The sequence below is a fragment of the Salminus brasiliensis genome, chromosome 2 (genome assembly GCF_030463535.1).
Source record: "Salminus brasiliensis chromosome 2, fSalBra1.hap2, whole genome shotgun sequence".
NCBI classification, from domain to species: domain Eukaryota; kingdom Metazoa; phylum Chordata; class Actinopteri; order Characiformes; family Bryconidae; genus Salminus; species Salminus brasiliensis.
Genome location: NC_132879.1, coordinates 55,857,947 through 55,873,972, shown reverse-complemented (window position 1 = coordinate 55,873,972; position 16,026 = coordinate 55,857,947). Strand labels below are relative to the sequence as shown.

At 42.8% G+C, this 16,026-nt stretch overlaps 1 protein-coding gene across 3 annotated transcripts; it reads left to right on the top strand.

Moving 5' to 3' along the window:
- Positions 1–2,486: 2,486 nt before the first annotated feature.
- On the top strand, positions 2,487–15,464 carry LOC140550170 (stimulated by retinoic acid gene 8 protein homolog). 3 transcript variants are annotated; one of them, XM_072674008.1, is made up of 8 exons: positions 2,487–2,742; positions 4,716–4,791; positions 5,445–5,526; positions 6,032–6,187; positions 6,830–7,100; positions 8,004–8,065; positions 12,767–12,866; positions 15,254–15,464. In XM_072674008.1, exons 1-8 carry the CDS (start codon positions 2,566–2,568, stop codon positions 15,323–15,325), a joined length of 996 nt encoding a protein of 331 aa, XP_072530109.1. In that variant the 5' UTR covers positions 2,487–2,565; the 3' UTR covers positions 15,326–15,464. The 3 variants fall into 3 exon arrangements, with proteins under 3 accessions (XP_072530109.1, XP_072530110.1, XP_072530111.1); XM_072674009.1 differs by lacking the exon at positions 6,032–6,187; XM_072674010.1 differs by lacking the exon at positions 15,254–15,464 and having other exon boundaries at positions 6,830–7,125; positions 12,767–12,821.
- Positions 15,465–16,026: the final 562 nt, after the last annotated feature.

Below are 16,026 nucleotides of genomic sequence, written 5' to 3'. Positions count from 1 at the left end.
TCAGTGAGGACACTTCACACTACAGCCTTTGTTGAATCTGAGTTTCTCTGCGTTTACACCCTGCACCCACCCACCCACCCACCCACAGACGGCTTAGCTTTAGAGAGGCCTCTCTCTTCTGGTCTCTGTAATGAAGGAAAGGGACAGGGCAATAACCTGCCGTGGCTGTTTACGGCGCTGTGACATTTACACAGGTAAAGTAATTGCCTAATCCATAATCTGAAGGGCTGTTTTGGAAGCGCCAACGTGACTGTTTTGCAAACTCTTTAATAAAGCCAGAGCTCTGCACAGATTGACAGGCCAATGCGACTCAGGCCGGACATGCCAGAACTCATCCTAATCACACCGAGAGCTTCTGCACAGCGCTCAGATAAAAGGCCATAACCATAGTGAGCGCTTAAAAAGACATATGCCCTCATTTACTGTCCTCATAGGACCATTACGTTGACCTCTGAGGAACCGTGCTGAGGTAAACCTCCCAGATATAGCACATGTAGGGTCTGTATGGGTAGCACACCTGGAAACCAGAAGGTTCTGACCACAGGTTCCTTGTAGGATTAAGTTTTGTATTTTTTCTTACTTGCACCCACTTGGGCTGTCCAAATAGGCCCCATCATTACAGCCCACCCTAATCTAAGCCCCATGTGCAGTGTACAACCCCTCCTGATCCCATCACTGACCATCCATATGTGGAGCTAACTGGAAACCAGAACGTTTTGACCACAGGTTCCATGCTGGCCCCAAATGAGACCAGGAGGGGTTAAACACGGGCCCTATCTGGGTTGTACACTGCATATGAGGCCTAGATGGGACACATATGAGATCAAGGTGGGCTGTAACGATGGGGCCTATTTGGGAAGCCCCAGTAACGACACATGTACAGACCAACTTAGAACCCATGCTCACCTGGAACCCACCTGGAACCCACCTGGAACCCACCTAGCCCACATTCCACCCATATGAGCCCCACAGTAATGCATCGGCTGGGCTATTTAAACCCCAGAACACAGGGGGTTAGGTGCTACCTTGCTCAAACCATGGATTGAGGACCCCCGATTCTTATCTACCTGCCGATAGACTGAGCTACATCCCTACATATTAAAAAAATAAATAAATTAATTAACAAAAAGAGTACAACTATCAAATAAGCTGCATAATAATTATGCCATCACTGCGTAATTTGTTTAACTACAGTATGATTCCTTATCCAGCATTTGAGACCTCCCCAGTAGACGTACAAGCTAGGGCTGGGCGATATGTTAAAAATACTATATACAATATATATATTTTTTTTTTCATAATACACGATATTTATCACAATACATGTAATTAATCACAGCCTAAAAACATCAGAAGCGACAGATTCTTATCCCGTACTGAATACAGTGATTTATACTATATTTATATCTAATTAACGCTTCAGTCTAATTACACTGTTAGTAATGTTAGAAACCTGCAGCTGATCCGTGTTTATTACACTAACAGTCTCCTCCATACGCTCAGAAAAGACTATTGTTATCACGATATCAAAATTTATCACGATATGATAAAATATCGTCATATCGCCCAGCCCTAGTTCAAGCCAGCGGACGGTTGCGTATCCCGGGCGGTTTATCTGGCAACCCGGGCGGTTTATCTGGCAACCCGGGCGGTTTATCTGGCAACCCGGGCGGTTTATCTGGCAACCCGGGCGGTTTATCTGGCAACCCGGACGGTTTATCTGGCAACCCGGGCGGTTTATCTGGCAACCCGGGGGGTTTATCTGGCAACCCGGGGGGTTTATCTGGCAACCCGGGGGGTTTATCTGGCAACCCGGGCTGTTTTCATAGAGAATTTCAGATTTAGCTGATCCTCCGTGTTGTTGGCTGTGTTCAGTAGAAACTGAGGTCCACAGAGAACCTTTAGTGGATCCAGAAGGTCCGTTTTTATTAAGAAGGGCTCAGGCTAACGTTAGCTTCGTAGCTAGCTAGTTATTTTACCTCAGTGTTAGCTAGCTAGCCTAGCCGGCTGTCGTTTAATCTATTATAAAGTGATTTTCATAAATAATATCATACTTTTTCGTTTCATGAGTGCAAACCAGAAGTAAAGCAGATTAACTGGCTAAATTTGGCGTATAAATGTAAAAAAGTCACATCGGCTAGGAAGCCTTTAGCTACTGTTCATAGACTGTAGAGGCAAGCAAAATACTAACCTTTATTATTATTATTATTATTATTATTATTATTATTATTATTATTATTAATAAATTAGCGCATTTTAGTTGCGTTTTACCAGGTGTCCCAATACTTTTGTCAATATAGTGTACCTTGTATGTAACTATGTGCATAGCTGTTAAATTATGAACTGAAGGCTGTATCTGATCAACAGTGTTAAAATAAGGTGTCCTGCCTATACTGCAATATCTAAACTTCTAAGAAATCAATAACTATAGTGTTTTAGATTAATAGGCAATATTAATCTAAAACACAGCACAATAATAATCAATAATCAATGGGAAAATCATCAGCAAAGTCCTTTAATTGAAATGCATTTGACTTTCTGCATGGTCATGAAACTCTTCTGCAGATGTCTTACAGAGGTGTTGTCCACTCCAGCGGTCGGGGAAAGAAGAGGGACACGGGTGCTGGACAGCAGCCGATGCAGGGAAGAGTCCAGTATTCGTGCCAGCGAGCCACTTTAGCAGACCTCTTCGAGTCCCTTAAAAACATCGTGTGTCCTTCAACTCCGAAAACCCCCGCAAAGGTGAGAGGTCAGGTGTTCACATATATTCTTATATAGTCGCTGCAATGCAAAAAACTTCTGTCTCCAGAATTGCAGCTGTACAGGAGAAGGAAAGACCTTCTCAATCTTAAATCTCTTTCTTAAAGTTCCAATTGATCCATTCAGCATGAGATTTGAAGGACGACTACCAGGGCATGTTCTCCAGCTTGAAGGTTTACAATCACAGGGACCCGAATCTGTCTGTAGTGTGAACACACCTGTCCCTGAAACGCTGTAAGGCTACGTTCACATTACCAGGCTTAAGTGAATCAGATTTTTCACCTTACATGTGACACAGGTCTGATATTTTTCAGGGCTTTGCAGACATTTTTCATATCGGATCATATGTGGTCCTGGATTTGATCAGATCGGTTTTCGTATTGGAGGCCAAAGCCACTCGGTGGCGATCTTTGCCCGCTGCTGGGCCCTTCTTTACCATGCTCTGGTCTCGATGAATAGGTAAAGGTAAAGGTGCACGAATTTGTCACTATACAGTGTACACTGTACAGCGAAATGTGAACACACACTCACTCACACACTCACACACACACACACACGTTAGGGGCAGTGAGTACACACACACACCCAGAGCGGTGGGCAGCCAACTCCAGCGCCCGGGGAGCAGAGAGGGTAAAGGGCCTTGCTCAAGGGCCCAACAGTGGCAGCTTGCCGAGCCCGGGAATCGAACCCACAACCCTGTTATCAATATTGAGAACGATAGCGAATCATGTAGGCTCATCAAGGCTTCAGGCTTCTGTAGATGGAGTGACCAGTGAGTTCTCAAAGGAGATGGCAAGATCATTGTGTAATCTGACCAAATCCCCATTCGTTCGGCTCAATAAGGCACTTCGTTCGGCTCTTTTTCGGCTGGTTCTGGCTTTTCTGGTTGAAAAATTGGCTCGTTTAGGGCAGGCCGCGTTGAGGGTTACGAACCAGATGTTTCTTCAGAACATCTCTGCGAAGGAAACGGGCATAACTGCATCACTGTGTGCATGTGTAAAGTATCAGGGACCGATTCGTTCACATTACAGACAGATTCCAAACACTTACATTTATGAACGTCAACCGCAAAGTCGGACAGATCTGATCTGAGCAAAAAATCAACTGATCAAATCAAATCAAATCAAATTTTATTTGTCACATACATAGTCATCATACACAGTATAACTTGCAGTGAAATGCTTTTATGACAGTCTGCCCACATCAAGCTATACAATAAAAATCTACATTTAAACTTAACTAAACCTTAACTTAATGAAGTAAAGTGCAAAAGTGCAAAAGAAAAAGAAAATAAAAATGAAGAAAATAAAAATAGAATAAGTTACATTTAAGTTAAAGAATAAAATATAAAAATATGAAAATATAGAAATATAAGCAAAAAAAAATACAGAATACAAATATACAAATATATATACAGAGATGAAATAGTGTGTGTCTGTGTGTGTATATATATATATATACATATGTACATATTTATCTGTATGTGAGTGTATGTGTGAGTTAAAAAGAAATATTTCCATTGTTGTCCGTAGTGTGTTTTCCGTGAGCCATGGTTGTGTATTGTAGTGAGTGAGGGTCCAGTTTGTGCTAGTCCTAGTCCCTGTCCCCATTCAAGGCACGGATGGCTTGTGATCAATGAGGCTTGTGATGTGAACATAGCTTAAACACAGGCAAAAAGACTCACAGAAATCAGATCTGTGCCACATTAAAAGGCAGAAAATACGATTTGACTCACTTTAGCTTGGTAATGTGAATGTAGCCTACTTTACTGCGCCACACCTATTTGAATGTTGGTGGTAGTGAGAGGTTAAGTGGGTCCCTTTTTGCAGTTCAAAGGTAAGGAAATAAACATTTACTGATAGTTAATCATCATATTACAAATGCAAATCTGTAGGATTTCATTAACGTTCAAATGCAAATGCAGTTCATAATATAGCAGACTTGTTTTTTTGCAGTGGAAGATCCTTGATCATGCCAAAGGATTTCTGCTAGAGAAAGAAGCCTACCTCAGTAAACTACTTGCACTGAAGGGTGAAGTTATTAACACACACACACACACATTTGTTTTTAAACTAAACATAGCTTTTAACCCTTTAAACTTTTACTGTCAAAACTAAAACAAACCCTGTACTAAATGTACAAAAGTATTGGGACACCTAGGGTATTAAAAAGAGTTGATCCTGCTTTTGTTGGAGTACCTGTCTCTACTGTCTAGGGAGGAAGGCTTTCTACTAGATTCTGGAGGAGCATTGCTGTGAGGATCACCACCCCACATCATCATCCCTATTGTCCCAACTCATCCCAGAAATACTGGATGGAGAACCACCATCCATCATTCCAGAGAACACAGTTCTTCCACTGCTCCACAGCTCAATGCTGGGGGCTTTATATATACCCCTCTATAGCCCACGTCTGGCATAAGGCAGCAGCATGGTGCCAATAGGGTCATGATGTTGATCTGCTCCAGAGAGTCCTATTCTACTGGCAGTACTTCTCTACAGGGACTAGACAAGCTGTGTCAGCATTGGGTGCGACGTAAAGTAGCTGAATGCATTCATTAGAAGGGGTGTCCAGAAACATTTGGACATATAGTGCAGTGTCTGAATTTGGATTACTAACTGGATAACGGAATAATGAACCTGAGCTTCAAGGGTTGAGTGTGGATAAATTCTTTCGTTTTGCAGAAGTGTTCCTGCAAGATGATGGTGGACCTAAGAGTTTGGAAGAGGTGCGAGAGCAGTACAGGAGAGTCTACACCAAGTGCTTGTAAGTGCTCGAGATAGCAGTAGATGGCAGCAGATACTCTTTTATGGTCCTTTATTATTATAGAGCGGTTTAGATCTCCTTCTTACTGCCCACACAAATTTAGACGTTACCGTTAGATACCGCATCTAAGCATCTAACTCTTATTAGTTACCCCGATGACGTACTGTCATATTTAAGTAAGCCAGACTCCTCCAGAATCCTCTCTAACCATAATCTGATCATCTGCAGCTGATGTTCTGTGCCTGCTTCTAATTCTACACATTTGAAGTAGTAATAAATGGAAGGTTCGAAATTTATCCTCACATTAAACTTGCATTTCTATTAATTCCATTTTATAAATGATGATTAAAGACATTTCTTTACTTGTGTGAGTTCAGTTAGATCACCTCAGTGTTGATCATTGTTGAGGATCTGATCTCCAGCTGTGTGATATGTTCAAACAGACAGACAAGGTTTTTTTAGGGTGTCCTAACTTTTTCACGTGACTGTATTTGCACTCGATCAGTCTGCACACCACTAGACACCGCCAGACAGCTTACGTGCCTGATGTGGATAAGGGACCAGGCAGCAGTGAGGAAGACTCTACCAGTGAGGAAGTAGATGCAGCACAGCAGTCCCAGTCCTCTGGATGGTCTGTCTCTAGCATCCAGGAGTTTGAGGGGTGAGTGCATCAAAATGAGGAACTTTGCAATGGATTTGGTCCCCACCCATACACCGTATGGACAAAAGTATTGGGACACCTACAGACACTTTTATGACATCCCATTCTAGACCCATAGGCTTTATTAATATGGAGCTGGTCCTCCTTTGCTCTAAGCTCTACCAGCAGCAGCAGGTCTGGAGCTCTGCTGCAGTTACTGAGTCAGTTGGAGGCTTTTCTGCACTCTGCTCTGAGCTCTGACCCCGCTCTGTAACTTTACGTGGTGTGACACTCGATGGCTCTCTGTGGTTCCTCGAAACGCTTCCATTGTTCAATAATAATAATACCACTCACAGCTGATGGAGGAAGGGAGGAAATTTTACCAGTTGACTTCTTTGTTGCAGTGGTTGCACATTTTAATTCACATGACTGTGGAGCTGTGTCTCACAACGTGCTGCTATTTCACAACCTAGAAAGTGCACTACATAGGGAAGATGGAGTGATTTGAGACACGGCTCCACAGGTGAGGAGGCTACACAACTAAAACTTCTAATGCAAGTAGTCACAGCTGGCTGTTACCATGCCAACGCTTAAAAGAGAGCTGCGATTGGTGGAGAGAGCGTATGTCACCGGTGAGTAAACCTCTTTCTCTCTCTGTTGTAGATATCTCTTTTTCTACAGGCAGACTCTGGACCTCTTATTGCGCAGTGGAGTCCTCGCCCCGGACCAGATGGTTCTGCCAGTGGTGTCGGAGGCCATCTCAGACCTGTGGAAGAGCCTGCCTCCCGAGCAAAGGGCCACAGTCCAGCAGTGCCCAGTAACGGAAAGCTCTGTCACTCTGTCACAAGGCCCTGCTCATAGCACCCCCTGCAGCTCTCTGGACTCATCCCAGCTGACCAACTTAAACACATCTGGAACTTCTGCCTTGGAGGAGGTGAGGAGCCGTGCTGCAAAACGTGGTGTGTATTGAGAGTCGTTTGTCATTTTGCTACAGTTTCCAATTTTCCACTACAATTACTCCTCCTTCTAACAGCCATTGACAGCACTTCTTTACCTCAGCCTATATTCCCCTTCAGTCCCCTCAGCCCAGACTTCCTTTGGTGCCATTAACTTTGTTAATCTGAGAACAGCGGAGCCTGTTACATAAACAGGATCCTTCCTCCAGGGTCCCATCCAATATGAAAGCTGTTTATCACTGTCTCGAGGACCTGGAGGCGAGATTTCTTTATCAGACAACAGCACAAAGGTGTGTTGCACAGGAGGGTGTGAATTCCCAGCAATCCCTGCTACATAGGCTTCTCTTAGGACAGATGCCATCACTTAATCCTTTTTTTCCAGCTTGAGAACAGACCGGGAGGTTTCCGTGGGGGAGTGCCAGTCTCTCTTGGCCGCTGGGAGGCCAACCCGAATTATGTTTGCTCGTTGGGGGACTGCTGGGGCTGAAGCGGGGGCACAGACGAGGCTTTAAAAATGAGGTGGTGTGGCCTTATCACTGCCCCTTCCTGTCACATCATAGCTGTCACGCTCCGATAACATCAGCGGAATAAACAGTCCACTTCTTAAAATGCAGAAGATGTCTTTAGTATTGCATCCAGCTGAGGTCTTTTTGCCCTTGTTTGGCTCAAATGTTTCTGAGTTTGCAGAGCTTTAGTTACTGAAAGACTATTTTCCACACTTGTTTGCTTGTTCGTAGACTAGAAAGAAAAAAAATGAGAAGAATGAGGTCAAATCGGACTCTGTAGAGTCTGTAGGGAGTACTGTGACTGACCATTTGGTTATTCGGGATGAGCCACAGGATTTGAAGCTTGTTTCTTTGTGTTCTTGTTACTTCTGATAGGATCTGCTTCAGGATGCCTATGATGTGGTGCAGAGAGACATGGATGCCATTACTGCTAACAGGTACTGCTCATTATAGTCATACTCAAGTACCTGAGAAAAAAAAAACATTCAGCCTCAAAGACTCTGTATGTAAACCCACACTTCAGTTCTTCACTCTCATAAATACTAGGGATGCACTGATCTGATATTAGGATCGTATATTGGTCCCGATATATAAAAAAATAAAATTAGCTGGATCAGGTATCAGATAATTTGGCCGATCCATGAAACTAATCCTTTCATTTTAATTTGTTGGCCTGAGACTGCACTAAATGTGCAAATAAATAAATCACAAATGGAAATTTAGTACATTTATATCTATGTGTTCATTTGTTATATTATATAAAGGAATGTTTAAGTCAGTCCTGATGTCTTAAGTCTCTCCCACATGGTGAGGTATACGATTTATTAATTTAACAATGGTATCGGACTGGTATTGGTATCGACCAATATGCAAAGTTTATGTATCGAATCTAAAAAAAAAAGGCTGGATCGGTGCATCCCCAATAAATATATTACAGCTATAATAAGCAATAGTTTAATGGGCCCTAAAATAGAACCCTGTGGGACGGTTAAAAGACATTTTGCATGAGGATTAATAACTAAATAATTAACCTTGGTTTAAGGGTCTTTGCCATTTCATAATTTCTAGTTCTTCTCAAAATACTTAAAATGCATTAAACAAAACATCTAAAAAATAGCTTCTGCCATAATGTTTATAATATATAAATCTGTTATTATTATTGACTAGAAAATAACAAAAGTGATTTTTATCTTACCAATATTTAAGATATTGGTAAGATATTGTAAGATCCCAAACATTTAAACAGTAGCATACTTATGATACTTAAGGGCTGGTAGGCGATATGGTAAAAATGCTATAAAACAATATTTGAAGACATTTTCATGATACACGATATTTATCACGATACATGTAACTACAGACTTCAGTACATTCAAGAAATTTTTAAAAACTATGATTCTCTCCCAGACTGAATACAGTAATTTTATACAGCATCTGCTGCTCTTCATCTAATTATTCAACCTATTAACCAGTTTAATTACACTGTTAGTAATGAAACCTGCAGCTGATCAGTGTTTGTCTCCTCCATATGCTTAGAAAAGCACATCGTCCATCAGTTCATCACGATACGATAAAATATCGTCATATTGCCCAGCCCTACTTATGACGTTTGTTACGATACCCCTTTGCTAATCTATCATTAAAAATCTTGCTGACATTTGCATGGTTAATAACTTTTGACTCCACTTAAGCTGTACTGTCATACTATTGCAATCATTTGGTTGGATGGTTGTCCTGACCGTTTTTGTGGACTTTCATTCAGAAGAAAGCGAATAAACATCTTTTGGATATTTGGACAGCTAGGACTATCTCCAACCTCAAGATCTGCTGCCTGTCTCCTGTCCGGTCAGCTAGGTTGTCTCTAATCTCTATGGTTAGACAAATTTCTTGTTTTAAGGAGGATTTCCCTTGATTTACTGAAATGAATCAGAACAGAGCTTATTTATCTTATTATTATCTTGTTGTGCTCTCTCTGACTCCGGCCGCCGATGGCAAAGTGGCATGGCTCGGGATTTGAACTCTGATCCCTGGGAAGCACACTAGACCGCTGAGCCACTTGAAGCCCCAGCATGAAATTCTGCTACGATGTAAAGAACAACTACCAGATTCACATTATGTCAAAAAGTGAAAATCGAAGATGGTTTTTGCGAGAGCGCGATGAGACGACAGTTTCACATGACTGTAGGAGGTGGTTCCTGACTGTTGGCTCACCCTGTACACTTCTGCCCATACATCAGCCTATAACGTCTGGCTGGATACGTCTCTCTGTGCCTTTAAATTCCTTGCAGGAGCAACTGAACCAAGAGAGAAAACAGCAAGCGGTGCAGTTTAAACCACTGTAACGGATACGGCACAATTCATCAGTGGTCCCGGAGTCACATCTGTAAATGTGCGCTCCACAGCAGTGTAACAGCCCTCGTATGTTCTTATCAAAAGACTTTAACGTGGATCTGATTGTAGTAAGGTACTCTTACTGGGACCATTCAGTGTCCTCGCCTGTTTCTCTGAATGCTCATTATCAGTGCCAATCAGATTAGCTGTGATGAGAACACCAGAACTGAGAAAACAACACCAACACAAACAGGTTAACCAGGACTGTGGGGGGAAAAGGCTCAGGAGTCCCAAGTCGAGGGGGTGAAGATACGGTTCAGACCCAGGTGAAGGAGGCACTTAGAAGAGGGTTGTGTGGTTTCAGAGGAGAAACTGTTGGTAGAGGAGCATCTCCAGGGAGGACAGCGCAAGAGGGGAGATGACAGAAGCAGGTAGATGAGTGGATCTGGAGGGAGGGAACAGTCTCCTCACGTAGCACTCTAATCCAGGATGTCTGCTGCGTCCCGATTGAAGCAATCAATCACAGTCAGGGGGGTGCTCCCTCTAGGACAGGCACAAAGCTCTCTCTCACACACACACACACACACGAGGTTCTGTGCGAAACACACAAACACAACAATCAACTGTAAAATATGTAAACATAGACTTTCGGTCAAAAGTTTACAGACACCTCCATTATTCCTGTTTTTACTGATGGTTAGTGTCAAGTCCAGTGATTAACCTGAATGGTGCAAAGTCCAGTGACCTCAAATGGGACAAAGGTAAGCCGTAAACCAGCCCAGGCTTTTAGGGGAAAAATATGTAAATTGGTTGTTAGGGAAATGTCTTTAGAGGGACGGGCTGTATTGTGGATAAATTAGGCAGTAAGTAAAGCCAGATCTCAAAGCTGCTTCAAGACAAGGACCAAACTAAGTGGATCAGAACATCTCCAAAACAGCAGGCAGGGTTAATTTTAGTATCCAGTACCGGTCAGTACCTACCAAAAGTGCTCGAAGAAAGGACAACCAGTGATCCGGCGACAGGGCCACGGGCACCTAAGGCTCACTGAGGCTCATGTAGGCCCTGCCCACCTCACAACTTACAGGACTTATTAAAGGATCTGCTGCTAACGTTAGTCTTGGTGCCACAGATACCACAGCAGGACGTCTTCAGAGGTCTTGTGGAGTCCTCAAATGCCTCAACAGGTCAGATCTGCTGTGGCGGCACAAGGGGGACCTACTGAATATTAGGCAGTTGGTGCTAATGTTATGTAATGTTATGGCTGTGCAAATCCACACACACGGCTTGTCTAGTCCCTGTAGAGAAGTAGTACTGCCAATGGAATAGGACTCTCTGGAGCAGATAACATCATGAACCTATTGATGCTATGCGGCTTAACGCCAGGCGTGGGTTGTTAGGGAAATTCATACACAGTTACACTGGCATATTAATAGGATGTGTTTTTAATATGTGTAGAGAATAAAAAGCCAATCTGCAGATAAATTGTCCATTCAAGCCCATTGCATCCCGTATTGCAGCAGAAATAGCATAGAGATGCTCATCAAGTGTTCTGTACCACTTGAGTGCTGTGGAGGGCTTTAGGAGAACCGTGCATTGTTTGCTTTATAATCAGAAATACAGGAAATGAAACCTGCCGAGTGTAACATCTTAATTAGTCCGTGCTCCTGAGTACGCCTTTTCTCCTCAGTGTGAAAGCTCGACAGTACATTAACACAGGCTTGGTCACGCCGCTTCTGAGAGCGCTACTTAAACACGTGTGATGACTCATTAGACAGCGTCCTCCTGTACTCGTATGTTCCGTTCACCGTTGGTGGATAATGCATGGCTATTGATTAGGTTCGGTGCACATGCTGATACAGTGTAGTTGAGTGTGCACCATGAGGGATTGTGATTGGAGAGTCTGTTAGAGAGACTTTTATAAAGCACTGAAAAGTAGTTCTTTGACTCTTGGCAGTATTGGAACCCTAATTACACTGATGATCTTCATCTACAGTGTTAAAAGCAGGAAAAATTGACCAGAGTAAGAATGTGAGACACTTTGACAAGAAGAACCAAACTGTGATGTTCTAGACAGTGACTGGGTTATCAGAGCGTCTTCAAAACCATTAGGCAGGTCATGTGAGGTGTTCCTGGGTATGCAGTGGTCAGTACCTACCAAAAGCTCATTGTTGCTTATGGAGGCCTCACCCACCTCACAACTTGCAGGAGGGATTAAAGGATCTGCTGCTTTGGTGCCAGATATCCCAGCAGGACACCTTGTGAAGTCCTCAAATGCCTCAAATGGGACATCTACTCAATTATGGCTGTTTGGTGTGTGTAGTGTGTGTGTGTGTATATATATATATATATATGTGGGCTGGGTGATATGATAAAAATGTTGTATCACAATATTTAAAGATATATTTAAAGTTTCATGATACACAATATTCTTTAGGATAGACGTGATCACAGACAAAATGCATCAGTAGTGATGGATTTTTTAAAACTACCATCCAAACACTCTCCCATATTTATTAAAGTGATTTTTATTGAAATGTGCTGCACTTTATCCAGTAAAATCATACTAATCACCCTGTTTGTAAAAGCAGCTGATTAGTGTTATTTAGGCCACTGATCATATCTTTGAGATGCTTAAAAAAGTATATTGTGTATCACGTTAGGAAAAAAAGTTCTCAATATGATAAAATATTGTAATATAATAATAATAATAATAATAAAAAGAATATTAAAAACATGGTCTTTCCATTTAGGATCATCAAACATGTTGATTAGAGTAACATTTCCCCTCTGCTGTTCTCCTTCCGCAGTCCCACACCGAGCGGCGACTACGAGAAGCTGAGGGAAACCTATAAGGACATTACAAGCTTCCTTAGAAGCCACATGTCTGAGGAACAGGAGCTCACCCAGGTAGGAAATTTTCCATTTTAGCGAGCTCAGCTTGTGACGCCACTATATTCACAGAGGACACGCTCAGGTCATCTCAGTGCCTGTGTCCCTTAACGAATGTGGTCCCAATTAGGAAGGAAACGATGAGGTCGGGTGATAAGACTTCAAAGAAAAAGACCATTCACAGTGCTGCCCGGTACGTGTCACACTGAGCGCTTAGGAGCAGAAGAGCAGAACAACACCTTTTCTATTCGCTCAGGTTAAAAGAGCAGTTCTTGTTTGGGTGAGTGCACTTATTGGTGGAAAGTAAGAAAACTTCCAGACCAGATAAACAAAATTTAGGAGTATAAAGGCACTCGGTTGCCTATCCTACGCAGGCTGTAACTATTTGGAGCTGCGACCTACTGGCAGCTTTTGCTTTGAAGTCGGCCTTTGAAGTCAGAAGGCATAAACCAGCACAGAGACCTGAGAGGTGTCTCGGAAAGAAAACAAGAGTGATATCACCAACACCCTCCAGAGTGCAGAGACGATTTACTGCTCACAGAAGATTTTCACAGCAGAATTATAAAGGCGATAGGGCAACAAAGTCAGCCAACTCCCAAAACAAACAAACTGAAAAAAGGCTGCAGAAGAGACCTCAGACTTTTCCCCACAAGATTCAGGACAAGATCACTGCAAACAGATGCAGAAATTCACACTTCAGGCTAATTGCAATCCATTTAGAGCTCAAATGCTGAAGATCACCTCAAGCGCTTAAACACACTATATGTCCAAATATTTGTGGACACCCTTTATAATAAATGCAGTCAGCTTTAAGTTTAGGTTGCCCCCATTGCTGACACAGATGTGCAAATGCACACACACACACACATAGCTTGTCTAGTACCTGTAGAGAAGCACTGCCAATCGAATAGGACTCTATGGAGTAGATAAACATCATGACTTTATTGGCACCATGCTTCCTAATGCCAGACGTGGGCTAGAGGGGTATAAATAAAGCCCCCCGAAATTGAGCTGTGGAGCAGTTGGAACTACAGCGGGCTTGTTTTTTCCCCCCACCTGTTTTCAGAGCCTGACATCACCAATCAGACACAGAACAGAAATCTGACACATCAGACAGATATTATCGCTTTACCGCCCAACCCTAAAACCACAAGATCCAAAGAGCTCACTGAGGCCTTCAGAAAGAGGGTAGGTAGATGCAGGGGAGTCTGGGCAGGGATCTGTTTATTATAAATGACATTTCTTCATGTATAGATGTTTGAATATGCTAAAACCACAGATTTTCATGGGTGTTGTAATTTTTTCACATGACTGTATAAGCATATATGGTGCAGCCCTACGGCCTATACCTGTAGACTCGCTTATTTGCACAACTCAGAGTTCCTGCAGGCTTCATGAGCGTGTTATGAGCGAGTATGATATGCAGCAGTCGTTGACATTAATGTACTGTTAGTAAACAAACGGAGAGTGAGGGTGCCGAAGGTAGAGCGCCGTCTGTGTAATGTATAATCATTACCGGCTCTCTGAAAGATGAATAGCATGTGTCTTGGGGCAGTTTGTTTTTGCACTATTAATATTACTTGGTGCTATTGATGCAGGGGAGAGGTTATGGAGCATCGCAGAGCAGAAAATATTTAATCATATTTAATCATGGCATGTTCAATAAGAAAGGAGAAGTACTTATGGTTTCCTCTGTGGACTGAGAAACTAATGAAAATTCCAGCATGGTTACGAATCACAGAGCACCGTCAAGAAAATCACTTTGAGGAGCACTGATTGTATGGAAGTCAAACTCCTACTGAGCAATGCATTCAGCTCCAGTGCAGATCTTATTACTAATAAGAGCAAAAGCACTGATTTCTAGTAAAGCAGATATTTATGTAGTACTGACGTGTTTGTAGTGCTGCATGTTGCGTTACTACACTATTAAAACCATAAGATCCTTGAGGAACGTTTGAGGTTCTTCAGTTTAAAACTGTGGAGGAACCTTCAAGGAACCTCTTCCTTCAAGGTTTTCCCACAGTTTCAAATTGAAGAACCACCTTCCTTGGAGCACTTTTGGTAGGTACTGACCTATCACTGCATACCAGGAACACCCCACAAGAACTGATGCCTGATGTTTTAGAGATGTTCCGATGACCCAGTCATTGTCTAGAACCTCACAGTTTTGTTCTTCTTGTCAAAGTGTCTCAAATTCTCCTGCTTTTAACACCAACATCACCCTTAAGAACTGATCACTGTTCACCTGCTACCTAAAATGTAGATCCTCACCTTATGGCTGATCAGTGTTATTACAGTTTTCCGTTCTAGAGCACATGTAAGTGCTAACAGGCTTCAGCCTTCTGTAAGCATGTGATATTAATGCAGGTTATTGACCTTGTCTTTCTATTAATTATGCATTTCAGGACATGTGCTTAACTGCTGACTACGAAGAGCTTTTCCTGAGGTGTTCTGAAAGCTTTGATGAAGACTTCTAGCTGCTCCTGGTTGCTTGTCATCCTGTTACACATTTCTGCTCGATGTGTGAGAAGTTTGCCTTGTCAGTAGGTTCTACATAAGCATGCGTTCATCTCCTTCCAAACCATTTAAAAGGTGTTCTGGCATATTCTCAGCTTTTTAACGCCCATCGTTCGTGTCCTCTTGTGATTCAGACGCTTTGAATAAATAACGTCTGGCCAGGGTGAGCGGTCCTGCATCGTCAGTGTTGTCTGTTCCGGTCACCTTTGCTGTGGTTTCTCGGCCCAGCGCCTCGTTAATCAGTATTTACACTGCTGCGAATGCGAATGTTAAAGCCAGCATGGCCTGTAGAGGAGACACTCTGGCAGGCTGCCTGAGCCTATCGCCTCACTGTGCACTCGCCTCCCTCCCCAACACACACTTCTCCATAAATAATCATCATGCAGGAGCACGTGACCAACCAGCCCAGCTTTGGAACGCCATGTGTTTGTGCCTCAGACGAGTGTCCTGTTCTCAGGACGACTGTGCTCGCTGAGTGCAGGCAGGGTCTCCAGATTGCATGAGGACTACAATGAGTTCTAGTCACAATACATCATCTGTGTCATACTGTGATCGCTAATGCCTTATAAATGTAGTAAAGCAGGGTTCCCACATGTCCTGAAACACCTGGGAACCAGTCTGTTAATCTAGTAACGCTGACAAAATGTGAAAATGCTGGAAA